Genomic DNA, 26,656 nt, shown 5'->3' with positions numbered 1-26,656 from the left:
TCACTTCAGTCGTGTCCGACTCTGTGTGACCCCCTAGACGGAAGCCCTCCAGTCTCCCCTGTCCCTGGGATTCTCCAGGCAAGAACACTGGAGTGGGTTGCCATTTCCTTCTCCAATATGTGAAAGTGAAGTCGCTCAGTCGTGTCTGACCCTTAGCGACCCCACGGACTGCAGCCTACCAGGCTCCTCCATCCATGGGATTTTCCAGGCAAGAGTACTGGAGTGGCTTGCCATTGCCTCCTCCGACACATATGTATAAAGAACTGTGTTTCTGGGTTTGCACTGTTTTCTCTAACACATATTTTAGTGAAGGTGTCAGGTTTTTTTAGTACATATGTAAAATCATTTGGACTAATTTTGTGTGTTTTGTTATGCTGTTATGTTTGAACTACCGTCAACATATATTTGCATATACATACATATATAGCAGCGTTTGTCTGAATGTGTGTGTATATACAAGACTCTACAAACTTGGAGTAACAAGGTGTAAATAACAAAACTGGCTATTTGGAAGAAGCAGCTTACTACAGTGACGTAAAAACGTACAGAGATGCCTTGTTCTTATCAAAAGTCCTTTATAGTGAATAAAAATCAGAGCATTGCAAAAAAAAGTAAGTCTGAGAGTGACTATGAGGTTCATCGTATCTTTAATACCTTGCACACATAAAGTACAACTTGTTTCACACATATTTCAAAAAAATACACTGAAAGGGTCTTCCCTGGTGGTCCAGTGGCTGAGACTCCATGCTCCTAACGCAGGGAGCTTAGGTTTGACCCCTGGTCGGAGAGCTAGATCCCACACGCTGCAGCTGAAGGTCCTGCATGCTGCGATGAAGACCGAAAACCCCGCGTGCCCCAACCGAAGCCCAGCACAGCCAGAGAAGTAAATATGTTTAAAAATGCACGGAGACTGTAACCTAAGGGGACTGATGACTTAGAGTCCTCATTGCTCGTTTCCCCGTGTTCGTTTCAAGACCAGGTGTTTAACAACTAGTCTGTTCCAGTTTGTCGGTATGTCACCGATCACAGTTAAAGCTTGACCTTTAGTTATCAGTGGAAAAAGTGTTCCCGTACCAAGAACGTGAAATGCAACAAAGAATGGGACATTCTTCCCTATCCGGAGACCCTTGCTTTCCTGTCAGGGCAGTTTATGCAGAATATGGACCGTATTTGTTTTCTGGAGCCTGAGTTGTAGTGCCACCCAAGCCCGGGCAGTGAGTGGGCTTTTGTTAAAGACAAGAAAGCAGACCATTCAGAGTCTCTGTTGCCCGAGTGGCGAGACTCTTCTATCCAGGGTTCCACCTTTGCTACCCTGTGAGCACAGTTGAGAGTGGATATTTTTATTCACTCTTAGCAGAGTTGCTCTACTCTGTGGTTTGATTAATTGTGTAATAAATGAACAATTGACACCAAGTTATAGTGAGTGTCAATATGTTTAAATGGTGGGTTAAACTTCGTATGTGATGTTTTAGCATATTTAGCTTAATTTAGGAATTATATCAAGTTTCATGAATTTCCCTTTTTGTTATGAAATTATGGTGATTTTACTGCAGATTGCTGGAGAGTAAGATGTTGACTTTATTTTTCATGAGCATTTTAGTAAAAGTTCCAGCCAGAGAACTGGCTTGCATCGTGATGTGTGAGTCTGTTCGTGACCCAGACCTCGGGTTAACACGCCCAGGTAGCACTGCTCACAGAGCACACCTGGTTGACCCTGAACGGGGTTGTGTTCTGTTTCACCCATAGGTTGGCCATGCTGAGAGAGGCCTCAGATGAAATTGTGGCCGAGGAAGGGGCCGAAGTGAAATTGGAGGGCAGTCGCTGTGCAGAAGACGTAAGCTCATGCCCAAGTGTGCCCGAGATAAATGAGGATACAAGTAGGAAAGAAAGCGGCTGTGCCAATGACCTTGGGAGTCAGCCCCCCGCAGGAACACCGGCCCTGGTGAGCACTGTCGACCGTCCCCTCCTAAAGCGGTCTCCTAGAGGCACCACGGAGTCCAAGCTTGTCTCTTTGTGCATAATTCATGTTAGGATTTTTGTGCCAAAGCTGATCAAGATGAGTGTTTGTGGGAACAGACCATAAGAAGCATTCAGTTCAGTTCAGTCGCTCAGTCGTGTCCGACTCTTTGCGACCCTATGAATCACAGCACGCCAGGCCTCCCTGTCCATCACCAACTCCTAAAGTTCACTCAAACTCATATCCATCGAGTCGGTGATGCCATCCAGCCATCTCATTCTCTGTCGTCCCCTTCTCCTCCCGCCCCCAATCCTTCCCAGCATCAGACTCTTTTCCAGTGAGTCAACTCGTCGCATGAGGTGGCCAAAGTAAAATGCCTTAACATTTTCAAATGGGCCCCAAATACTCATTTTCTGCTTAAATTTCATAAAAGAAGATAAACAGTGCTGTTTAGCTCTCTGTGAGAGTTCTGTGAATATTTACTAGAGGTGTTTTCAGGATTTCCTGGAAAACTCCAGGATGCCTGCTTAATTGTTTTACGTTTCATAAATGTTATGGGTCCGTTGTTTCCGTCTCAAACGTGAAGTGAACATGTGAAGCCCATTTTGGTTAGATGGGGTTCCCACTGAAACCTGTCCCGGAAGGGGCGGGTGACCTGGTTGCGGTGCGGTTGCCAGGCCCGTTAACCAGGTGGTTTTGCTGCTCAGTGAGAGATGTGGGGACCCCCATGGTGGTGCAGTGGTAAAGAATCCGCCTGAAACGCAGGGGATGAGGGCTCAATCCCCAAGAGAAGGAAGTGGCAACCCACTCCAGGATTCTTGCCTGGGTCATCCCATAGACAGAGGAGCCTGGTGGGCTACAGTCCATGGAGTCACCAAGAGTCAGATGCAACTTAGTGACTGAACAAAGAGACATGTTGAAACTACCAGACCACCATCTCCAAAGGGGGGAAACCATTTTCAAGGTTTGAGGGTGCCAACAAATGTGGAAGTTTTAAAAATTCCAATTTATTTCTGATTAAAATACCCTGACTGAAAACTTCATGTGTATGAGTACATTCGGCCCTCAGTGTCCATGGTTTCTGCATCCGTGGATTCAACCAACCATGGATCTGACTCAGCGACCCGCAGACAGTAGCCGTGGTCCCCAAGTGGCTGACCGCGATGGCGGGGAACCCCAGATGGGGAGGCCAGCTGTGGGACCTGAGCGACCACGTAGCTCAGCATGCTGGAACCCCACCCCCACAGAGACCCATGATGGCTGTACATACAAATTTGTATTCTGCGCAAACCAGAGGTTTAACTAGTATATTTCCGTCTTCCTGTGTTTATCTACTTTTATCATTTATTCAGCAAAAAAACTAACCATAAGGTTGAATAATGTTTATGATGAAGCATTCTCAAATCAGACTCTTTGTAGATGTACATTTATCCCTCTGTGGACTAAGGCTTCATTATTTTAGGCCTGACCTGTTAGAGGGGACCCCGCCATTCCATTTATGGGTGACCTTGTTGGACAAATACAATCCTACCCACTGAGGGTGACTTCCCAGAAACTAATAGAAAACCGCCTTCGCATCTGGAGAAAGGCCCTGGTGCTCCCTGGGTCTCTTGTAAGCTGTTCTTTCCACACTCAGGAGAGGAGCACCCCATGCTCCCATCTCACCACCCCTGACAGATCGCTGACCTCTCTTCCAGGTTGATAAAGAGACAAACACTGATGAGGCCGGCAGTACCAGCATGGCTGTGCGCCCCAAAGACCGCAGCAGCCTGAGTGCGCGCCAGCGCCCCTTCGTGAGGAGCAGCGTGATCGTGCGCTCACAGACCTTCTCCCCCGGGGAGCGGAGCCAGTACGTGTGCAGGGTAAGGCTCTGCGGGGTCAGGGGCCTAAGGGGTCAGGGGTCTGTGGGCTTAGGGGTCTGCGGGGTCAGGAATCTATGGGGTCAGGGGTCTTCGAGGTCAGGGGTCTGCAAGGTAAGGCTCTGCAGGGTCAGGGGCCTACAGGGTCAGGGGTCTGCAGGGTAAGTCTCTGAGGGGTCAGGAGTCTGCAGTGTCAGGGGTCCACGGGGCCAGGGGTCCACGGGGCCAGGGGTCTTCGGGGTGACAGGTCAGCAGGGTCAGGTGCGCATTGTTTCTGGGGAGCTGCCACATGCACCCCCTGCCTCCAGGGGTGGCCCATCAATGACAATAGACTGGGTCATGGGCGTCTTCAAACTCAAATTAGCAAATACTAATGACTAGAAATGCCAGAAAATATACATAAAATATCACACTCCCAGTCATTCTTTTTAGTGTGGGTTGTGGAATTTTTTCCTTTCCTTTCTTTTCCCTTAAGGGCCTAGCCGCTTAGTCTACCTGAACCCCAGTGTATATTCAAAACCTTCAGTGATGCGAGAGTTATGGTGGCTGGTGTATTTCGGCACGTTGGTCCTGCCAAACTAAAAATAGTGAATTGCGTTTCAGAACAAAAATCACCTTCACTGATGCCTACAAACAGATTCATAGTTCTGTGGAGAGTATTGTGTGATACATATCAGTTTATCACATTCTAGTTCCATAAGTATTTGTAATTGATAGTAATTTAGTTTTGACATTACAAAGTGGGTTAGAAAATACTTTCAAAATTCTAAATTTATCCATTCAGTTCAACAAACATTTTTATTAAGCACCTGCTATTTATTAAGCATAATTTCAGGTACTTGGGATTCATCCATGAACCAAAGACCCAGAGCTCTGCCCTTGCAAGGCTTTCGTTCTTGTGAGTTGAGCCAAACAATAAACATAACAGATAACCTGTGACGTCTCTGGGTGAGGCCCAGTGCTATGGAAGACTGTAGAGCAAGTTAAGAAGGGTTAGGATGTTGAGGATGAGGGTCGCAAATTGAAGTAGGGTTGAGAACAGACGTCCCTGGAAGGTGACGTTTCAGCAAAGACCTGAAGCAGGTGAGGCAGTGGGGATGGCCCCCCTGGGTGAGGGTGTCCCTGACGCTGTGACTTCACTCTGATCCCGAGCTCTGTGTCTCACACAAACTTTTCTTCTAAAGAATGGATGATGCACATTAGCTAACGATTCAAAGGATAATTTTATTTCAAAATTTAATTATCTTAACACATAACTTCTTATAACTGAAATCAAAAGGTAATTATTTAAGAAAATTAGAAAAGCATCAACAGGGAAAAATTCTTTTGAGGAGGATCTTCTTAAAGAAATAAACTGTGGAGAAGGAAATAGCAACCCATTCCAGTATTCTTGCCTGGAGAATCCCATGGACAGAGGAGCCTGGCAGGCTACAGTCAATTGGGTCGCAAAGAATAGGACCTGACTGAAGCAACTTAGCATGCACGCACAGGTGATGTCACTGATCCTCAGAACACACTTTGAGTTGCAAGGGCATGCTGCTGCTGCTGCTGAGTCGCTTCAGTCGTGTCCGACTCTGTGCAACCCCATAGACGGCAGGCCACCAGGCTCCCCTGTCCCTGGGATTCTCCAGGCAAGAACACTGGAGTGGGTTGCCATTTCCTTCTCCAATGCATGAAAGGGAAAAGTGAAAGTGAATTTGCTCAGTCATGTCCGACTCTTAGCAACCCCATGGACTGCAGCCTACCAGGCTCCTCCGTCCATGGGATTCTCCAGGCAAGAGTACTGGAGTGGGGTGCCATTGTCTTCTCCGTGCAAGGGCATAACCCTCTGTTAAAAGAGGGAAAAAAAGACTAGTAACTACCTTCTTTCTGTGACCAAGTTCTCAGTTCCAGCCTTCCTCTAGCACAGGGTGAGGCACTGATTTCTTTCTTTTTCTTTAATTCTTTGTTGCCAGTTAAATCGAAGTGACAGCGACAGTTCAACACTGGCTAAAAAATCACTGTTTGTGAGGAACTCCACCGAACGGCGAAGTTTGAGAGTCAAGAGGGTATGTAGTCCACCGGCAGCATCCCGAGGTTGCGGACCGCCCCGCGTCGGGCGTGTCAGACACAGAACCCCAGGGCCTCAGGGTGTCCTTGCTCCGTGCTCCTGGGCTGTGGGTTGAAGCCACTGTAATCGTGGAGACACAAACGCCGTGTCTGTTCTGAAGAAGGACGAGTTAGAGACCGCTTATTCATCGCTGGGATGGAACCTGTGATAGCGAAGGATAGATTCGGTTTGAAGCGTGGACAGAGAAAAGGCTGCTGGGGGGTGGGGGCGTCTCGGCCACTGGTGGGTGGGGGCGGCCAGCTCTGGAGCAGCTGTGGGGAGAGTATAACACCTGGTACGTTATGTGAGAGGCAGACGTCCTGGTAAAGGAGCACATGGTTTCAGCCGCTTTCTTAGAAAACAAGATCTTTTCCGAAGGCTAAGATCAGTGTAGATGGAAAAGCTCAAGTCAGGTTTCTCTGGAAGCCAGAGATCTCTGGATAAGAGCGCAAGGGCAACTCTTGGTGAATATTTAAATAAATTAATATGGTTGGAGTGTTCAGAAATTCCTGTTCACTTACCGGCAGCTGAAATGCTAATAGAACGTGTTCATTTGCTGATCTTTTGTTTTGTGCTAATTTCTGAAGCTGCTTTGTATTGGCTTAGAGCGTGTTCCTCAGTGGGAACACAGCCCTGTGTGAGCTAAGCTGTGCAGTGATGGGCAGGGCTTCCGGTCTGCAGGAGGCCCTTCCAGGGCGGACAGGCAACCCCAGGTGCAGAGAGAAGAGGGCAGTGGGCTCACTGTGTCGGGAGAATCAGAAAGCCTTCACAGGGAAGGTCTCTGACCTGTGGACAACAATCTCGAAAGAAGGTGATAGCTTTGCTGGGGGAACAAGCGGGATGCTGAGTGCTGTCGGTAGGTGTCCTGACATGGCACAGGGCCCAGAAACACATTCAGAGAAGGAGTGACCCTGCTCGGCCAGAGCGTGAGCCTGGTGGACCGGAGTGAAGACTGGAGGGCACAGTGAATCATTTGTCTTCACCAGCGACCCTGGTTTAGTGCCTCTGGGCAAAGTGCTGGACGTGTGACTGGGCAACACTGAGCTTCCTGGTTTATTTAGCTTCCTAGTTACTTGATGGACATAAACACATTTCTTTTTTCCAAAGGTAAATATGCAAGCATTTATTTAACCTCAGCATTTTCAGGACATTTTCAAGTACAGCTGTTTGAGGTTACCAAACTTTATGCTTTAAAAGCACCTCAATTTCCATCAGCTTGAGTGAAAATTCTTTTCCACGCCTTTCTAAGTCCCCTGCACTTTTTTAGAAAAGCTTTTTTATTTTGTATTGGAGTATAGCCAGTTAACAATGTTGTGGTAGTTTCAGGTGAACTGTGAAGGGACTCATGGATATACATGTATCCATTCTCCTCCAAACTCCCCTCCCATCCAGGCTGCTACACAACTCTGAGCAGAGTCCCCTTTGCTAAACAGTAGGTCCTTGCTGGTTTTCCATTTTAAATATAACAGGCAACCGTAAGCTCATTCTCTACGTCTGTGAGCCTCTTTCTGTTTTGTAAGCTCGTTTGCATCATTTCTTCTTAGACTCCGCATATAAGGGGTGTCATCCGATCGATCTTCTCTGTCTGACTTAAAACTTCACTCAGTGTGACACTCTCTAGGTCCATCCATGTTGCTTCAAATGGCATTGTTTCATTCTTTTTAGTGGCTGAGTAATATTCCATGGTAATAAACATACCGCGTCTTCTTTAGCCATTCCTCTGTCAATGGACACTTAGGTTGCTGATGTCTCGGCTACTGTAACCAGTGCTGCAGCGAACATTAGGGTGCGAATATCCTTTCAGATCATGTTTTTGTCCAGATACATGCCCAGGGGTGGGATTGCAAGGCCCCTGCACTTTTAAAAACACATACCTTTAGAGAATGATAACATTCTTCAGAAAACTGTTAACCAGAAGTGTTTTATGAATTGAGTGAAGCTGAAAAACAGTGGGCTTACTGATAAACCTTAGTTCCTAGAACTTCTTGAACCGGATAAAGGCTAATCCTGAAATATCATTTAGATCATTTTTAATGGCTTTTAAAGTGGGCAGGTGGAGTCTGGTAGACACAAATGAGGAAGAGTATTCTGATGTAGGAGTTACAGCCTGAGACGTGAAGGGAGCCGAAGGGAGTGGGGCAGGCGTCCTGGCTGGGAAGGCGGGGGCCCCACGTGAGGCACAGGGTTGGGGGGCCCGTCAGCAACCCCCTTCCCAGCTCAGTGGCACCACGCTGACAGCCTGAGAGCAGTCGTGGCGGGGTCATGGACACCAGGGAGATGGGTAGAGCTCACACACAAGCACACCCTCCGTTACACCCTTACCAACAGGCTGTGCACTCGGGAGTCTTTAGAAAGCCTCCGCGTGCCTGACAGCTGGGAAGGGTTTCTGATCTTGAAACAGTGAGTAATGCAATGAAACAGGGTGTGTATCTAGATGATTCTGCTGTTTGTTAGAGTAGAGGTTGAATAAAGGGAAAGCTAATAAGATGCTGAAGCTCCAGCATTCTGGCTACCTGATGCAAAGAGCATTGGACTCATTAGAAAAGACCCTAATGCTGGGAAAGATTGAGGGCAGGAGGAGAAGAGGGTGACAGAGGATGAGATGGTTGGATAGCATCACCGAATCAATGGACATGAATCTGAGCAAACTCTGAGAGATAGTGAAGGACAAGGAAGCCTGGCGTGCTGCAGTCCGTGGGGTCACAGAGTCAGGCACGACTGAGCAGCTGAACAGCAACAGCAGAACGTTCCAGCAGGATACACTGGGCGGCGAAGGGGAATCGGAGGAGACAGTGCACGCTATTCAGGTCTGGGTGACGGCTCTGAAACGAGAAGGGGGACAGACGGCCCTCTCCCTCCTGCCTGTCATGAGCACTGTCGTCATGCCAGCCCTCCCGGCTGGGATGCCTGTCCAGCCTGAGTCCTTCTCTCTTGTGTCAGGTGGTTCCGTTTTCATGAGTAGTAATCCCTCTTTTCCATCCCCACTGCCAACAGTTTAGGCAGGAAACACCCTTCTCATCTCCCTTCACCCCAGAGTACTGCCCACCCTGTCTGAACAACTTTCCTCACGTGGGTGTGACCCAGCCCTGAGCATCCCTCCTCGCCTTCCTTCCTGTGACACTGTCTCATGGTTTTCTATCGTTTACTGTCTCATGAAAGTTGCTCAGTCATATTCAACTTTTTGCAACCCCCATGGACTATATACAGTCCATGGAATTCTCCAGGCCAGAATACTGGAGTGGGTAGCCTTTCCCTTCTCCAGGGGATCTTCCCAAGCCAGAGATCGAACCCAGGTCTCCCGCATTGCAGGCAGATTCTTTACCAGCTGAGCCACAAGGGAAGCCCAGGAATACTGGAGTGGGTAGCCTATCCCTTCTCCAGTGGATATTCCCAACCCAGGAATTGAACTGGGCTGTCCTACATTGCAGGCAGATTCTTTACCAACTGAGCTATCAAGGAAGCCCTATTTCTATGGTTTTCCATTATTTACTGTCTCATGTTGAGAGGGTAACAGGCAGAAAGGCCAAGGGTCTCCAAATGCTTCCCCCAAAAGTCAAGGTCTCGAGTCTGGAGTCAGTGTCTGTCCCAGGACATACGTTGTATCTCTTCAAATAAGCTCATAAAGTAAAGTTAGTCCTGTAAAGGCTTCTGTGTACTTTTTGGATCCTCTCGTTAGTCTCGACCGCAATTGGTACTGTTTGAACTTCTACCGGGACTGAGGCAAGCCCTCCTGGAAGGGTGCCCTGACTCTCAGCCTGTTCAGTTGGGAGCCTCAGAAACAGGGACAGAGTAAGGACAGGAGGGAGCTGAAGGTTTCACACCCGAATCTGCGCCCTTAGGACACAAGTCTGGCACGTCTCGCAGAGAGAGAAAGAGCAACTCATATGGCACTTCTACCCATTTCTCTTGTTTTCTACAGAACTGGTCTAGTGTGAAACGGTATTGTTAAGAAACCCTTCAACTGGCCAGCATTCCCCATCTTTCAAAGGATACCCGACCATTCAGTATCTCAGAAGATCAGGCATGTCTTTTTAAACTCTGGGGATCAAACTTGTCCCAGCTTTTTTAAAAAAAAATTCATTGTAAAGGAGTGATTCTGGAACTGCTAGCTCCCATCTGTGAGAGAAAAAAGCAGCATCCACAGCCGTGGCTTTTTTCAGCCAGAAGCATCCTTCCCCACTCTAGATGGGGGTGTGGACAGACTTTCCACCAAAGCTTTCCTTCCCTGGTCGGACTTAGCCTGTCCCTTACTGATGCAGGCATCTTACTCGTCCCTCCGAGGCTGGGCGGAGATGCACCAGGGGTAGACCTAATGGCATCCCAGACTGACTTAGTTCCATACCACCAAGACCTTGGTGTGATTTGCCCTCTTCTCTGATGCTACCCGGGGTGGAGCAGAGTAGTTTTCCCGGAATGTTTGCCAAGCTAGGACTCCTAGGGGAAGCATCCATCTTTATGTGCCTCTGCGCATTCCTGAGTACAGTCCTGACCACAGGAGAAGCAGAGAGTTATAAAGGGATGGATGACAACCAAGATGTCCCTTCTGAGTGTCTCCATGCCAGGATGTGTGATAGCAAAAGAGGTGGTAGAGGGCTGGCCAGCAAGGAAAAAGTGATTTTTGTCCTTGAGCTATTAGAGCTAATCCTCCCAGTTCATTTCCACAGATTCCACAAAAGGAGTATCTAGGGAGTTGAGACAAAAGCCACCAGAAAACCTCCTCTGGTCTGCTAAGAGCTAGCGCTACCAAAGAAGAAGCCCATTGCACTTCCAATCTGACCAGATCCTGCAATTCCCGATCTGTGTCCTCAAACACCGCGTGGTCACCAGCAGTGCTTCTATCCACATAGATAGGAGCACAGCTGTGACAAAGACTCATTTTCAGGTCGCTGGCCCCTGAGGCCGGCAGCCAGGAGAGTGACCTCTAGCCTGAGAGACATTCCTGGAGCTGGAGTTCCGCCTCACTCCCAAACATGCTCCTGTAACTTTCGGCTCCTAGCAAGGCTAGGCGCTTCCATGACTACCAAGCTTAGGGTCTAAGTAAAAAAAGTACATAGTAATGGCATGAATCACAATCCACTGAAAGTCTGTGATCAAACAGATCATGTTAGTAGTTCTAATTCCCCACGCAATTATGAAATGGTCAAAGAGACCAGGAAAAGGTGACCAAGGGAAGAAAGTTCGGTGTACACACTTTCCCCATCTCTGGCCGCTCTCCTAGCAGGGACCTTGGGTGTCTCTTGGCATTGGCAGATCGGTATAAACCCCAACAAGGCTCCCCTTTTGGGGGCTGCCTTCAGTCATTACGAGGCACCGTGAAACCGCAGAGTAGGGCTTATCACTTGCTTCGCGCAGGGCGTGTCATTCATTCACAGAAGCACACTGTAGAATTAGTAAAGTGGAAAGCGTGCATACTGAGAAAGCAGAGAGGCTATAGCTCTGAGTGTGTGCTTCCCTTGTCCTGAAGATCCTGGACGAGCCCCTGAGATGATAGCCAAACGATGTGATCTCCGAAGAAGATTTAACTCCGGGACCAGGGACCAGGCTTGATCACTCAAGAGTTTTTGTATAGCAGGGTTTTATTAAAGTATAAAAAGCGACAGAGAAAGCCTCTGACATAGACATCAGAAGGGGGACAGAGAGTGCCCCCTAGCTAGTGTTAGCAAGGGAGTTATGTACTTTTTAAATTAGTTATTACAATAAATTAAAAGAATGTCTCAAGGTTGTAAAGATCTTACTAGACCCACTCCCATAATATACATTTTAAGATAACAGGATTAGCCAGAAGGTTTTCAGGAAGGAGAAACTGTCCTCAAGCAGGATACATTATTGTTCTATAATCCTTAGTGAAAGTGAAGTCGCTCATTCCTGTCCGACTCTTTGCGACCCCATGGACTGTAGCCCACCAGGCTCCACCATCCATGGAATTTTCTAGGCAAGAGTACTGGAGTGGGTTGCCATTTCCTTCTCCAGGGGATCTTCCTGAACCCAGGGATCGATCCCAGGTCTCCTGCATTGCGGGCTTTACTGTCTGAGCCACCAGGGAATCCCATATAATCCTTAGTCTGAAGTTTAAACTGAGTTTGTTGTGTCATCATCAGTTGGGGGCTTAAAGAAAAAAAAAACATTTTATGTAACTAAAACTAAGGAATGTAGGGGAAACAAAAAGATGTTTGTCCTTTCCTCCTCCTTGAGAATTCCAGACCCCTATCTCCACTTTGAGAAGCCCCAGACCCTTCTTCTTATCCACCTGCCTAGGAATTGACTCTCAACATCATCCTCTAAACCAGTTCCTCGAGGTCAGAAATATCGGAGGTGTCTTCTCCTCCTGGTGTTTGTTTTGCCGACAGACCCCTAGCGGGGGGGTCTTACTCATACACAGTCAATGATTATTTCTTGATAAGCAAGTGGATAAGCTTGGCCCCAGAAGGAACACGGTGACTCAGGGACGAGAGTGGGTGTCAGACGATGGAAAATGAGGAAGGAGCCGGAGTCGAAAGACGTTGGTTCGAGGAGGGTGTCTGGACCCCAGCTCCGCTGAGCCTCGCATACAGAAGTGATGGGCGAAGGGTGCTCTGCGGGGACACAGGTGCAGGCCTGACTCGGAGTCAGTTCCTCACGATGCGTCTGCGGTCCGCATAGGGCAGCTCTGCGCAGTCAACTGGTCCCTGGTAACAACTCCAGAGATTCTGTGATTCAGGGCAGTACAGGCTCGTTCGCCTTGACCGCGCGTGCTCCGAGGTGGGTTTTGCCTGGTTCCTGTGTCCCTGGGGACCGGGCCACAACCCCTTGGTCCTCCTGTCCGGGGACCGGCGCTGCAGCGGGGCTGTCATGTCGTGCTCTAACCCCGCAGGCGGTGTGCCAGCCGGTCCTCCGGAGGGCAGCGCCCGAGTGCCCCGTGCGGACCTCCCTGGACCTGGAGTTGGACCTGCAGGCCTCCTTGACCCGGCAGAGCCGCCTCAATGACGAGCTGCAGGCCCTCAGGGGCCTGAGGCAGAGGCTCGAGGAACTGAAGGCCCAGGGCGAGACGGACCTGCCGCCGGGCGTGCTGGACGACGAGCGCTTCCAGAAGCTCCTGAGACAAGCGGGGAAGCAGGTAGGCGGCGCCTGAAAGCCTCTTGGCGGTGGAGGGTGCCAGCCTGCACCCCCGCCCCACTCGGGTCTTCACACCCAGCACATCCGTGCCCATCATGTTTGCTCCTGCCCAGTGGCAGCTGTGGCATCGAACCGTAGAGAGGAAAGAGCCGCAGCACACGGTGCATCTGTGCCCTCTGGAGACGGATCTGACTCCCCTGAGTACAGGTGCTTTTCCATTGCTGTGTTCCCCGCTCCGTGAACAGGCAGGTCACCTGAGTCCTGAGCTTTTCTTTCCCGTCTCTGAAGCTTGCTGTCCCCGCCTAGAGACTGTGTCCACCGTGCACCTCGCATTCTGGCCACGGAGGTCGGTGAGAACCGCTGGCTTCTCTCCTGCTTGCTCTGCAGCCCCACGCCCCCTCCTTACACACACGGGGACACCCCGGCGCACACGCGCACGGGCACACACACCCCTGCCCCTCACGTCCACCTGTCCCCTGCGGCCGGGGATTTGTGGGGTTTTCGGCCCTGTGGCCGTAAAGTGCCTGGCGGTGAGCGAAGAGCCTGCCAGCTGTCGTAAAAGACAGCCGTGAACAGAAGCCGGCGGCAGAGCGCGGGTCGGCCTTCCTCGTCGGGTGACACGCGTTACCTTTTCCTTCGTGGTGGGAAGTCTGTTTTGCAGCTCAGAATAAAAGGAATCAGAGTCCGTGTCCTTGTGCGTCATACAAGCCCCAGGAGGCAGAGCGAGGAGCCGGGACTGTAAATCTGCGAGGATCACGTTCCCGCCCCGCCCGGCTCTTTAACGTGACCGGGACTAAATCACGGGACCGCCCTGTGGAGCGGGCTCCTACCCCGTACGCTGAAGGTTAATCACACTCTCCTGAAAGTGAAAAGTGACAGTGAAAGTCGCTCGGTCTTCTCAGGCTCTTTGCGACCCCATGGACTATACAGTCCGGGGAATTCTGTAAGCCAGAATACTGGAGTGGGTAGCCTATCCCTTCTTCAGGGGAATCTTCCGGATCCAGGAATCAAACCAGGGTCTCCTGTGTTGCAGGCAGGTTCTTTACCAACTGAGCTATGAGGGAAGCCCACCCTCTCCTGAAATCCGGGGCGTAACACTGGCTTCCCAGATTTCAATCACGGGACCCTGTGGACCTGAACACTCCCGTACAGTTTGGGGCACCTTTCTCATTTCACTAGCATTTCCAGAGACAAACTCCTAGTCCTACAATGGTTATTTGTATCAGCTTGGCTGTAAACCAGAGACCTTGTCCTGTCTCTTAAGCCTGAAGACCTTATTCTTTGACTCTAAAGTGTATAGCTGCCTGCGTTAATAACAGGAGCCCAGAGGGTCCCATTGATGGGAGGACCCATCAGCTTGCTGCAGGCAGCACCATCGACAAAGCTGTTTTCCCGCCTGTCTCCTAGTGCCGAATGCCTAGCTCTGGCCTGAGCTGATCCCTCTTGGAAGCCTCTAATTTCCTCACCCATTTCTTTTACTACCCTCACTGCCCCCACCGTGACCAGTGGTCTCCAGGAGGCAGGGCCACACTTAAATCCCGCTGCCAGAGCACCCACTTGGGAGGCCATGGGTGCCCAAGCCAGCTTGTGTCCCCAGCCCCCTGGCTCAAGTGACCCCTCCCGACACACACTCTCCTCCCTGCCGAGGGCCACAGCGCAGCTCATCCTCTGGGCAGCCGGAGGCTGTGTGGAAACTTAGGGGTCCGGGCTTCCCCTGCCCTCCCCCCGGGGTGTCTGCAGTCTGGTGGGTGAGCAGGGCATCACTTTGTAAAAGCCGCACACCCCTGTGCACTTTTCTGGCACAGTATGTCAGTTTTATATCAGTAAGCAACTTTTAAAATGCGTGAGACAGAAAGAAAAGGTAAGAGATTGAAAGTGTATTCACCAAAATGTTAACGGTAGCTACTTCTTGAACATGGTGCTATAAGTAGTTTTTCATTTTTCTTTTTTTTTGAGAGGGAGGGTTATTAGAAGTTCTAGAGGTAACACAATGATCCCATATTGCCTGTATCAAAAGGTTGTTTTTTTTTTAATGGGTTAAAGCTCCCCCTTGCCTCGACCCAGTGGCTGCTCCCCGTGGTCGAGGTGGGCTAGGGGATGTCGTCCCCTCTCCCCCACCCCTCAACGTGGAGAAAAGCGCCCCCGGCCTGCGCTGCCCGCCCCGCTCCTGACGGGAGCCCCGGCAGCTTCCCGGCCTGAGAGCGCGCCCTCGGGAGCCTCCGAGTAACGTGCCGGGGGCCCTGTGCCTCTGTTTCCCCGCCAGGCCGAGCAGTCCAAAGAGGAGCAGAAGCAGGACCTGAACGCGGAGAAGCTGATGCGGCAGGTGTCCAAGGACGTGTGCCGGCTCCGCGAGCAGAGCCGCAAGGTGCCGCGGCAGGTGCAGTCCTTCCGGTGAGCGCGGGGGGCCCGGGGGCCCGCGCCTTGCAGGCTCCAGAACCGGGAAGCGGCGGTTTGGGGGGAGTGAACGGAGGGGCGGTGGGGGGCGGGCGGCAGCTGGGTGAAGTGACTTCTGCTCTTGGACGCACCAGCCTAACCATTCCAATAGAGCAGCTCAGGGAACCACGGCCTGTAGACAAGCAAAGATAAAAATCTGGAGCCAGGATTAAGGATCAGGTGGGAGATAAAAATGCCAGTCTGCATCCTACTATAGTGGTTCCCCAACCAGATGTGGGTCCGACATCCTAGGACGGGTGAGAAGGTGACCAGGAGAGGAGATGGTTGGGGTGTAGGAAGGACCTGCCAGGGCAGGGGGCGGGGCATGGTCCTGGTCTGGGGGCGGGGTGAAGGATGTTGTCAAACACAACAGCAAGAAGAGGGTTGACATTCCCTGAACAGAGGGCCATGTGACCATCCAAGGACACTTTCAGTGGAGTGTGGAGGGGGACACAGAAGAGGTGTGGCTTTATTGGTTGTGGCGGGTGTGTGTGTGTGCATGTGTGTGGGGGGGGGGGGGGAGTTGTAGAGGAGACTGTAGGAAGCTCCTGGTGGGAGGGGAGAGACCCGAGGAGCGTGTTTGATGGCAGAGGCAGGGTGACGTGGAGGGGCTGGACGGGAAGGAATGGGGTTTGGTGCCAGAGGGGAAGTGGGAGGTCAGGGTCGCCTGAGTGAGTCCAAGGGGGTGAGAGGGGACGGGGGCATCGTGGGCTCAGACTCTTCTTAGTATTCTGGCCTGAAGAGTCAGCGTTTTCCTGTCTCCATTCAGCTCCAGAATCACTCTTGAAACTTGCAGAGGATGCTGCTTGGGGTGGCGGGGGGGTTGTGGAACTGCAGGGTGGCGAGAGGAACTTTCTCATGCCTTTGGTGCTGTGGTCACTTGGAGAGTAAGAAACACAGTCCAGTGGGGAAGTCATCCAACCCCAGCTGTTACTAAACCCAAAATAAATCATAAACACTCCTGAGTCCCTTAGCATCCAGACCCATGCACATCACCAGGCAGGTGATGCAGACAAGGGAGGTGGGCCGGGATAAGGCATCTGCCTGGAGGCCTCCAGGCGCCAGGTCCCTCCACGGCCCCGGGGATGCTGCCTGAGCTGCTGTCTCACCTGGAATCAAAGGAAGAAATCAGGAATTTGATGTGACCTATCTCAAGTGGAGACCCTGACAACTAATTCGGGTGTTTAAAAAGACATGTAAGCCAAAGACATTTGTTTTCGGCGAGTGTCAAAGCGGAGGTCCCCGTGTTGAGTTCTGTCTTCAGTGACGTCAGGACCACTTTCACCTGCCTCTTCAATGCTTCATTTTATCTCATTGACTTGAACAAATGGACGGGACTCTGCGCCACAAAAATAGTTCTCCTTCCAGTTTCCCGGGGGTTTTCATGCTTCCTTCCTTCTCTGTCTCTCTCCTTAGACTTGGAGCTTCTCTGCTCAGTCCTGGCATCTCCACCCTCATCCTCAACCATCTAATCTTTATCCCTCCTTCCGGCGCCCCGCGTGGGGACCCCCTCAGCGAACTGTGTTCCACGTGAAGACTTTGTAGAGGATAGACATATTGCTCCTGCCTTGGGTGGCTCTGCAACCCTAAAACCTTATTTCTTTAACACTCTGCTGACAACTGAAGACCATCCCACCCTCTTGTTTCTCAGTTTGAGCCTCTGAGGTTGTTTCCACCATACTCGCCCCTGCCCAAGTCGGGATTCGGGCAGATCTGCCTTTACGATGGTCAGGCTCCGTCTCTTCTCCCATCTTGTCCTGGTACCCATCGCCTATTAAGTTGCCCCTGACCTTAGAATAGTATTGAGTTTGAAGAATTTTCCCAGGAGCATCTACTTTTCTGTAAGGATTCTGGCTTCTGGAATTCTCTGCCACCTGGTTGAGAAACATGCAGGCCTAGACTGACATCCCGCTCCCCTGATGATTTATAAACTGAGGCTGGAAACACTGGAAGGGACCTTACTGCCTCTGTCCACAGAGTTGCCACTGTCCCTCAGGTCCTTGATTTTAAATGGAGTTCTAGCTAAGGACAAAAGCTCCCATCCAGGCCTGTGGATACACTGGCATTCTTGAGACTATTTCTGTCGGGCGCAGAGCATTTTCAGCATCCTGTTTAAGCTGGTGTGTTTCTCACCCCTGGTTCCAGGGAGAAGATTGCCTACTTCACGAGAGCGAAGATAACCATCCCGTCCCTGCCCGCTGATGACGTGTGACCACATCGCCAATGAGCTCGTGTTTCCCACCTCTTCATTTCTTAGGGAGGGCAAAAGACTGAACATGCGTCTTGTTCGGGATTTTGTTTTGTAATATAACTGTCAACTCTTAAAGAGCTTTTATTTCACATCAGATTTTCAAACATGTTAATTTGTAAAGTACCTTGAATATAATTCTTATTTGTTTAAAAAAAGAGAAAAAAAAATCAGATAACCAAAACAGGATCACCCAGTACCCAAATGTACAGTTTTGCCAGTGGGCTTTATTTGGTAGAAATGGAATAGAGGCAGGACCCCATGTGTATCCCATTGGGCCAGCTGTTGAGAAATAACTTGGTTTAGCAGAAGGCGGTTTTCACGTTTCCTTTGTCCTCCTGTGACCCACCGTGAGGCTGGCAGCAGGTGGCCCTGGGTGCCTGAGGGTGGCTCCTTCCACAGGAGCAGGAGCCTCAGCGTGGGGTCCCAGGTCCACATGGGCCAGAGGCCACATTCATCTCCGTCACCTCTGCCGGAACACTGTGTCCTGAGAACAGCTTCCTTTTTGTCCTTTTCTATGTGTCTAAAGAAAATAAAAACAAAACACTAAGCATGAGAAGGTAAGGATGCAAAGGAGCCATTCTCCTGGCGACACTTCACATATCGTGACATGTGACTTTAAAGGCAGGGAGATGCAAGGGGGGAAGAAGGCCAGTTTGCCTCCAACACAGCAGAATCAGCACGTCAGTGAGCACCCGCTGCTTCTCAGTCGGCGTGAGTGTAAGTGTTCACACCCGAGTGTATGGTGTGCCCCAGGCAGGTTGGGTGCTAGGCGTAAGGGTGGTACCCGGTGGAGGAAGGTGGGCGCCCGGGGCTCAGAGGACTGGCAGTGCCAGCAATGCCAAGGGAGACACGTCAGCCGCACGCGGTGCAGCCAGGAGCAGAGGAAGGAGTGTCTTGACTGAGTCGGGGTTAAATAACTTCAGTAAACAGATTTCTTCTAACATTTACTAGAAGTTACTTTGCAGCCGTCATTTTTAGGGAATCCTGCCTATAACTTGTGGTAAGCAGTTAGGATGCAAAGAGAAGAGAGTGCCTGGGGAGATTGTTAAGTTGAAGTAAAGGCTGAGTCACTTGTAAAAAAAAAAAAAGGTATATTCCAGACGAATAAGATGGAAACCAACTAAAGTTCCTCCGGTGGAGAATGTTAGCTTACCCAACACAAGCACTTCAAAGAAACAAATCCCTCGTGTAGCCCTGCCTGCATACAAGGCTTTTAAAATAAATAGTTTCTGTGCAAGTTAACCCATACCTATTACCCAGTCTGTAATACTGGAAGAGGCAGTGTTTGGTGAGCCACCTTAGGTAGCAAGTGAAATCAATTTTTTTTTTTAAAGAGATGCAAAAATCGTCTTAAAGTAATGGGTCCCCTAAAAAAAGAAACATGAGTTCTATTCCTACGCTAGAATCCTCATCAGTAAGAATTTATGTTTGAAAGCAATTACACATGTTTTGGAAAGTTCATTTTTTCAGAATCAGAATTCAAATCAAGCCATTTCTGAGCCTAGAATTGCAATGACTTTTCCTAAGTGTCCCCACCATTTATGTACAAAAGTCTCTGAAGCGATAACTGGACATGACACTACTTTGAACAAAAACCAGCCTCGTGAATTGACTGAGCACAGTCCTTGCAGGCAGCCCAGTTCATCCTGTTAGGTGACCGAGGAGAACTGGAAAACGAGCACCGATCCTCCTTGTCAAGGTCAAATGTGAAAAACAGAAGTTTATTTAATGTAGAGTTAAATGAAGGTCAGCTGTCTTCAGCTTCTCAGTTTGACCATGATAATGTTTATAGGATTATGTGTGGTTGTACCGTACGATTTTATTTTCTTCATTTATTTATTTACGGTCTTATTTATGTTCTGTTTAATATATAGTTCGGTTCTGGCCATCTTAAATGTTTGACATAGAAGAGGCTATATTGGAATATTTACAGCTTTATAAATTCCATCAGATTAGCTGTTAACTTTTTGTACTACACAAGAGTTTCAGACAAGCGTAAAAGAATAAAACATGTCTCAGGCTCGTACTTAGCAGTTGTATGCAAGATGCTTTGGTTTTATTTTACAGCATTTGCTCATTTCTAACATGAGAGACAAACTTATTTTAATATAATCCTTTTTCACACTTTAAAAATCAGCAATAGTGTTATGTATTTATAGGCAGCTTTTAACAATCCTGTCGTATTTGTACTAACCCAAATGATTCACAGTGACAAAGCATTTTAATAACTTGATCACAAAACCATCTGGACAACATGAATTTTAATATTATAAATACTATTTTTTAAAGGTAGAATTTATTCTTCACAGGGTAAAAAGAATGTAATATTTAGTTCTCAAGTTTGAATTATCAATATGTTATTACAATTTTGTATATCAGAATCTTAAGTGTTACAGGTACAGAAAGAATATTGCTAGCCAAATGAACAAAGTTTAGCTGAATCTCTGTAGCATGCAAATCAAATAAATTTAAGATCTTTTTGGTATTACTTTATATTGTATTAAATATCAAAAGCTCAGGACTGAAACTAAATATTTAATCAGGTTAAATTCTGAATATGTTTCTGTTTTAATTTGTCTTGTTTGTAAAAGTATACAAATACATCACATAGATTAACTCTGGTTTCTGCACTTTTCATGTGTTTGTGGGTGGAAAAAAAATTCAGTTTTTTTTTTTTTTAAACAAAGATACATATTGCATAATACTTTATTTCAGTGTCTTTATTGTTCACTTAATTTCCTTGACTGGCACAAACACAAAAGTTTACTCAAGCTATGTACCAAACAAATATAAAATCTTTCACGAAGAATTCGTCAAACCCACGGCTTGTTGTGAATAGCTCTTAGCTGGACCATATGTATCATTGATTCTTTTAAAAGGGGCCTGGGGAGGGGGACGGTGCTCTGCCCACAGCCCCCAGACCTGGCCCGCAGCACCCCTGTGGCTGGTCCATCTACCCCAGAACACAGGGCACAGAAGCAAAAGCACATCTGTGTGGTAGATTTTTACATGAATCTTTAAAACCCCAGACTGCCCTCTTCTTCAGTCTCCAAAGAGGCACTGAGTTCTGCAGTTAAAAAGGAGACGGTGTGTCCCCCATAGGCACCTGTCATGCTTTCAGACAAGCAGCGATTCTCTTAGTATAATCAAACAGCCAGACTTTTGTGGCTGTTTAGTCACTAAGTTGCGTCTGACTGCCATCCCATGGACTGTAGCTTGCCGGGCTCTCTGTCCATGAGATTTCCCAGGCAAGATAACTGGAGTGGGTTGCCTTTTCCTCCTCCAGGGGATCTTCCCAACCCAAGGATCAAATCCATGTGATTCTTTCCCACTTAGCCACCAGGGAAACTAGACTTTTAGTTTCAATATAACATGATTTTAAACATTAAGTCAATGATTATCAGTAACATTTTCATTTGCCAAGTGATTTTATCTCTATGAATAACACCTTCAAAAGATGTGTAGGTGCTGATATAATGTTTTATTGACCAGTTCTGTGCAGTCACTGAATCTATTTTAAAATTGAGAAAACCCATCCCCAGTAATGAATATGATGACTATTAAGTCTTGAATGGTTTTGGTCTCAGAGTAGAAAAAAATAGTTTACCACCTTAGAAAGAAATGACAGTTTCAGAAACAACAGAGGAAAATGCATTTTAGAAAGTGGAAAGCATAGCGAATGGGTGACTGTGTAACCAGGAAATCCTACCAAATCATCCAAGGAGGAGACACCGTGGACCCCTTCTGGCTTAGAGTTTCAGGTGAGTGGTTTTCATCTCCAGATGTAGATGGTGAGGCTGTGTTTCTGCCACTGCATAGTGGCCGGAAGCCAGGGGAGCCTGGGTCCCGCAGGCAGCCCAGTTCAGCAGACACCCTCCTAGCAGGAGAGAAAATCCAGCAAACCAGCCAATAAAGAGGGCCTCTCCAAACTCCCACCTGGGCACAATCTCGGGGATGCGCTCGTCCCAGAACTCCTGGACCGTCACGTGGGCCACCCAAGAGACGGGAACGAGAGCTGTGACGCCTGCTGTCCAGAACAGAATTCCTCCCAGGATCAGCAGCCGCTTCTTGACGTCCCGCTGTGTCTCTCCAATCCTCAAGCAGTCCAGGCCAAAGCCCGATACCAGCAGGCCCAGGAGCCCCAACCCATTCGAGAGGAACATTAAAACCCTGGAGATCCTGAGCTCAGCAGGCAAACCCAGGAAAGACTCGAAGTCCTTGCACTGCATCCCCACTTCCTCCTGGAAGACACAGGCTTGCCAGAGTCCCATAGTCCAGTTTTCCATTTCATTTAAATCCAGGTTGAAATTCTTCCATTGTGGCAGGTAGTTTGTAAGACAGGATAAAACCCATCCCAGCAGGGATAATGAAATTCCAACTAATTGTACCACCGCTCTAAACACTAAAGCCATCATAAAATCCTGCGACCTTAGCCAGGCTAACCCCTGTCTTTCAGTGGCTGTGAAAAGAAGTGTGACACTTGTATTAATATTATCACTTGCAGAGCTCAAAACTATTTTTTCATTGTGTATATAGGAGGATTCTTGCCAGAGTTGCTATTGTTCGATTCTGTGTTGAATAGATTTCAGAAAAGGATAGGGAAATAATTCTGCAAACCAGTCATGCCAAGGTGTGGCCAAGATCATGTTCACGTCCTATGGACTGCATTTCGTAGTAAGCAGTTTGTCCCCGAAATAACATGAACTGGTAATAATCCTCTCATTGTGAATGTATAAATGGTTTTCATGTTGTTCCCAAACTTTCTGATAAGTCAAAGAATTAAGAAGTCTCCAGGCCAAATGTTTAATTGACAGTTTGGTTCAACTCCTGCTGCTTTTTATCTAATTGCACCTGTCAGACTTTCTTCTTTTCAGAGGTCTCATATTTCAGTACGCTTATTGTGGTAAGTGTTATCGGCTTTAAAAATAGGTTCAACACAAGTATTTCTTAACCAAATCAATCATAGAAATTTCTTCTGTAGGCTTTAAATCAGACTTTGTTTTTAATCTCTTAGGCTACATATACCCCATAACATATCAAAACATTCTGAACTAAGTATCAGGTCTGTTTAACCCCAGTGCCTTCCTGACAGCTACACTCATGTGGGCATAAACACTTGCTATTTTTCATTTGTTTCTTTTCCTGAATAATTATGCAGCAGAAAAGTTAAGCAGCATTACTGTGTAGGTTAGAATCCACGTCCGTTTCGGTTCATCCCCATGCTTATAACTTTTCATTGAACAAAGGAATGTTTTTATTACAGCCAATGAGCTGAAGAGCAAGCAAAATATTTTTGGCATTGTTTTTTTCAAGTCTGAAGCTTTTGAGGGAATAGACAAGAGAAGAGATTGGCTGGTGTTTTAAATCTCAAGAGTATCACAATGTACTGAAAACTTCAGCCTCTTAAAGTCCTGCCTAGCAGGGTTCCTAGTAATTTCCTAAACACAAACCACCTCTGTTCAAGAAAGACCAAGTCATTGTTGTGGAAATGGCACTTTGGAGAGGCTTAGCATGTGGTTTAGCTAGTACAGAATGCTTAAAGGATTTCAAATTGTTAGGTTGTTTTTTTTTTCCTTGAGGAAACAGGTTATCAATTTCAGCTACCAACAAAACCAATAACAATTTCTAATATCAAATTAACACATTAAGCTTAATGCTGACTCTCTTGGACAATCACCACTACGTTTTGATTGAAATAACCAGATCAATGAAATTTCTTTTGTTCATACCTACGTAATGCTTACCACAACAGTTTTCCTTTAGATATAAGATTGGCCTCTTTCTTACTTCTCCAGGTTTGGGGAGGATGAGCTATCTAGGATAGAAAAGTCATTGTCTGATAAGAAAATGTGAGCAGCACAGAGTTAGTTACATAATGAAGACCCCTTTTTCCTACAGACACTCCACCCGAGTTGATGAAGGAAGATATACCTCTCTGTTCTCCTCAGTGCCTTATAATGAAGGGTTGGCAGTTCCATTTTCCAGGTATGCACACTGAGTTTGGATTTCTGCCACTGCATAGCGGCCGGAAGCCAGGGGAGCCTGGGTCCCGCAGGCAGCCCAGTTCAGCAGACACCCTCCTAGCAGGAGAGAAAATCCAGCAAACCAGCCAATAAAGAGGGCCTCTCCAAACTCCCACCTGGGCACAATCTCGGGGATGCGCTCGTCCCAGAACTCCTGGACCGTCACGTGGGCCACCCAAGAGACGGGAACGAGAGCTGTGACGCCTGCTGTCCAGAACAGAATTCCTCCCAGGATCAGCAGCCGCTTCTTGACGTCCCGCTGTGTCTCTCCAATCCTCAAGCAGTCCAGGCCAAGGCCCGACACCAGCAGGCCCAGGAGCCCCAGCCCATTCGAGAGGAACATTAAAACCCTGGAGATCCTGAGCTCAGCAGGCAAACCCAGGAAAGATTCGAAGTCCTTGCACTGCATCCCCACTTCCTCCTGAACGACACAGGCTTGCCAGAGTCCCATGGTCCAGTTTTCCATTTCATTTAAGTCCAGGTTGAGGTTTTTCCAATGTGGCAAGTAAGTCGTAATAATGGATAAAACCCATCCCAGCAATGAGAGCAAAATCCCAACGAATTGCATTGCTACTCTCGAAACTAAAGCCATTGCAACAGACCTTAGGACCCTTGACACCCCTATAGGAGCTGCCGTCTCGTGGTGGGCAGTAGTGTGACAATCTCTGTTCAGTGCTGCTCAGGGAATATAAGCTTTGGTCGTTAACTCTTTGCGCACTCTGAAATGCGTTTTTGTTCTTCTCGAATATAGTGTTTCATGTAAAGGACGAAGGGCTCTGTTAAAACTATGAGTTACGCTTTCCGATAAGGATTTGATCTGTTACCTTCCAATTTGCTTGGTAAAATTATATCCCCTATGCTTGATGATTATAAGTCTAAGGATGAACAAAGAGGGCTCTATGACCCCTCACCCTAAAATACAACAGAAATCTTTGTGCTTCAATATGGATTAATTAGATTTTAAGTGGTGATAAAAGGCCAGCTCTTTCTACAACAGGACCTCATTGTAATAGCTGAATCTGAGATTTCAGAGATGCAAAACAAGACCTTGTAAAGAAAGGTAGACTGTTTGTCTATAATCTTTACTCTTCTCAGCCTTCCTTAACCTACACGAGAGCCTGGCCCACGTTCTTGAGTGTCACAGGGACTCGGTTGGGACTTGGCAGAGAACGTTTCCCTCAGATTCCTTTGAAAGGTAGAGGCGGGGTCACTGGATTAATTAAAATGAAAGACACCGAGGCCATGCCCAGCGGTACCAACTGAGAAAGGGGGCATCTCTGGATTTCATTCTGAGATTTTCCCCATCCTTGTTAAGGACCTGAGATAGATCCTGATTTCTTAATATCCAACAGGTGTTTTATTTGGTCCAGAATCAAGCTGTCTTCACTATCATTTAAGCCACAAAGGCAAAGCAGCACCAGGCAAGGAAACTCCTACCAATTCCAAGACAAAACAGCCTCCCTGGGGCTAAGCTTTGAGGCGTCATCTTGTCTATGTGTGTCTGTGTGTGTGTGTGTGTGTTTTCTCACTACGTTTTAATTAATTAACTGAAGGATAATTGCTTTACAGAATTTTGTTGTTTTCTGTCAAACCTCAGCATGAATCAGCCATAGGTTCACATATGTCCCCTCCCTTTCGAAACTCCCTCCCATCTCCCTCCCCACCCCACCCCTCTAGGCTGATACAGAGCCCCTGTTTGAGTTTCCTGAGCCCTACAGCAAATTCCCGTTGGCTGTCTATTTTGCATATGGTAATGTCAGTTTCCATGTTACTCTCTCCATACATCTCGCCCTCTCCTCCCCTCTTCCTACGTCCATAGGTCTATTCTCTATGTTTGTTTCTCCATTGCTGCCCTGTAAATAAGTTCTTCAGGACCATTGTTCTAGATTCCGTATATGTGTTAGAATATATTTATCTTTCTCTTTCTGACTCACTTCACTCTGCATAATAGGTTCTAGGTTCATCCACCTCATTAGAACTGACTCAGATGCATTCCTTTTTGTGGCTGAGTAACATTCCATTGTGTATATGTACCACAGCTTCTTTATCCATTCATCTGTCGATGGGCATCTAGGTTGCTTCCATGTTCTAGATATTGTAAATAGTGCTGCAGTGAACAATGGGATACGTGTGTCTTTTTCAGTTTTGGTTTCCTCAGGGTATAAGCCTAGGAGTGGGACTGCTGGATCATAAGGTGGTTTTATTCCTAGTTTTTTAAGGAATCTCCATACCATCTTCCATAGTGGCTGTGTCAGTTTGCATTCCCACCAACAGTGCAAGAGCGTTCTCTTTTCTCCACACCCTCTCCAGCATTTGTTGTTTGTAGACTCTTTGATGGCCATTCTGACTGGTGTGAGGAGATAGCTCATTGTAGTTTTGAGTGGCATTTCTCTAATAATGAGCGACGTTGAGCATCTTTTCATGTGTTTGTTAGCCATCTGTATGTCTTCTTTGGAGAAATGTCTGTTTAGGTCTCTTTCCCACTTTATTTCCGTTACTCTAGGAGGTGTGTCATAGGGGATCTTGCTTTGATTTATGTCACTGAGTATTCTACCTATGTTTTCCTCTAAGAGTTTTATAGTTTCTGGCCTTACATTTAGGTCTTATATTTAATCCATTTTGAGTTTATCTTTGTGTATGGTGTTAGGAAGTGTTCTAATTTCATTCTTTTACATGTAGCTGTCCAGTTTTCCCAGCAGCATTTATTGAAGAAGCTATCTTTGCCCCATTTTATATTCTTGCCTCCTTTGTCAAAAATAAGGTACCCCATAGGTGCACGGGTTTATTTCTGGGCTGTCTGTCTTGTTCCATTGGTCTATATTTCTGTTTTTGTGCCAGTACCATACTGTCTTGATGGATGTAGCTTTGCAGTATAATCTGAAGTCAGAAAGGTTGATTCCTCCAGCTCCATTCTTCTTTCTCAAGACTGTTTTGGCTGTTTGAGGTCTTTTG

At 47.7% G+C, this 26,656-nt stretch overlaps 3 protein-coding genes across 3 annotated transcripts in view; 1 reads left to right on the top strand and 2 right to left on the bottom strand.

Moving 5' to 3' along the window:
* Positions 1-20,409, top strand: part of WWC2 (WW and C2 domain containing 2) — a 152,492-nt gene extending 132,083 nt beyond the window's left edge. The window contains exons 18-23 of the mRNA XM_055416378.2: positions 1,747-1,942; positions 3,655-3,819; positions 5,772-5,864; positions 12,756-12,998; positions 15,261-15,388; positions 17,576-20,409. Of these exons, the coding sequence (XP_055272353.2) occupies positions 1,747-1,942; positions 3,655-3,819; positions 5,772-5,864; positions 12,756-12,998; positions 15,261-15,388; positions 17,576-17,642 (892 nt within the window). The 3' untranslated portion in view covers positions 17,643-20,409. The remainder of the gene's footprint in view (positions 1-1,746; positions 1,943-3,654; positions 3,820-5,771; positions 5,865-12,755; positions 12,999-15,260; positions 15,389-17,575) is intronic.
* Positions 17,868-22,096, bottom strand: LOC129549215 (claudin-22). The gene is made up of 2 exons (XM_055416256.2): positions 21,618-22,096; positions 17,868-18,201 (listed from the first exon to the last, which is right to left on the bottom strand). Exons 1-2 carry the CDS (start codon positions 22,094-22,096, stop codon positions 17,868-17,870), a joined length of 813 nt encoding a protein of 270 aa, XP_055272231.2.
* Positions 22,097-23,633: 1,537 nt separating this feature from the next.
* LOC129549216 (claudin-24-like) lies at positions 23,634-24,296 on the bottom strand. Its single transcript, XM_055416257.1, has one exon. The coding sequence runs from the start codon at positions 24,294-24,296 to the stop codon at positions 23,634-23,636; it is 663 nt and encodes a 220-aa protein (XP_055272232.1).
* Between the last annotated feature and the right edge of the window lie 2,360 nt (positions 24,297-26,656).

Source organism: Moschus berezovskii, chromosome 26 (genome assembly GCF_049115385.1).
Source record: "Moschus berezovskii isolate FMDL1 chromosome 26, NW_MosBer_1.0, whole genome shotgun sequence".
NCBI classification, from domain to species: Eukaryota; Metazoa; Chordata; class Mammalia; order Artiodactyla; family Moschidae; genus Moschus; species Moschus berezovskii.
Note: the sequence above shows the minus strand (reverse complement) of the source record. Positions and strands in the feature narration are given on the sequence as shown.

What these genes read in the sequence shown, in the direction of transcription:
- LOC129549215 (XM_055416256.2), bottom strand. Translation starts at nt 22,096, where the DNA reads ATGATGGCTTTAGTGTTTAGAGCGGTGGTACAATTAGTTGGAATTTCA. An exon ending in ATCCCCGAGATTGTGCCCAG is followed by an intron (nt 18,202 to 21,617) that starts GTGGGAGTTTGG and finishes TATTTTCTTTAG; the next exon opens with ACACATAGAAAAGGACAAAA.
- LOC129549216 (XM_055416257.1), bottom strand. Translation starts at nt 24,296, where the DNA reads ATGGCTTTAGTTTCGAGAGTAGCAATGCAATTCGTTGGGATTTTGCTC.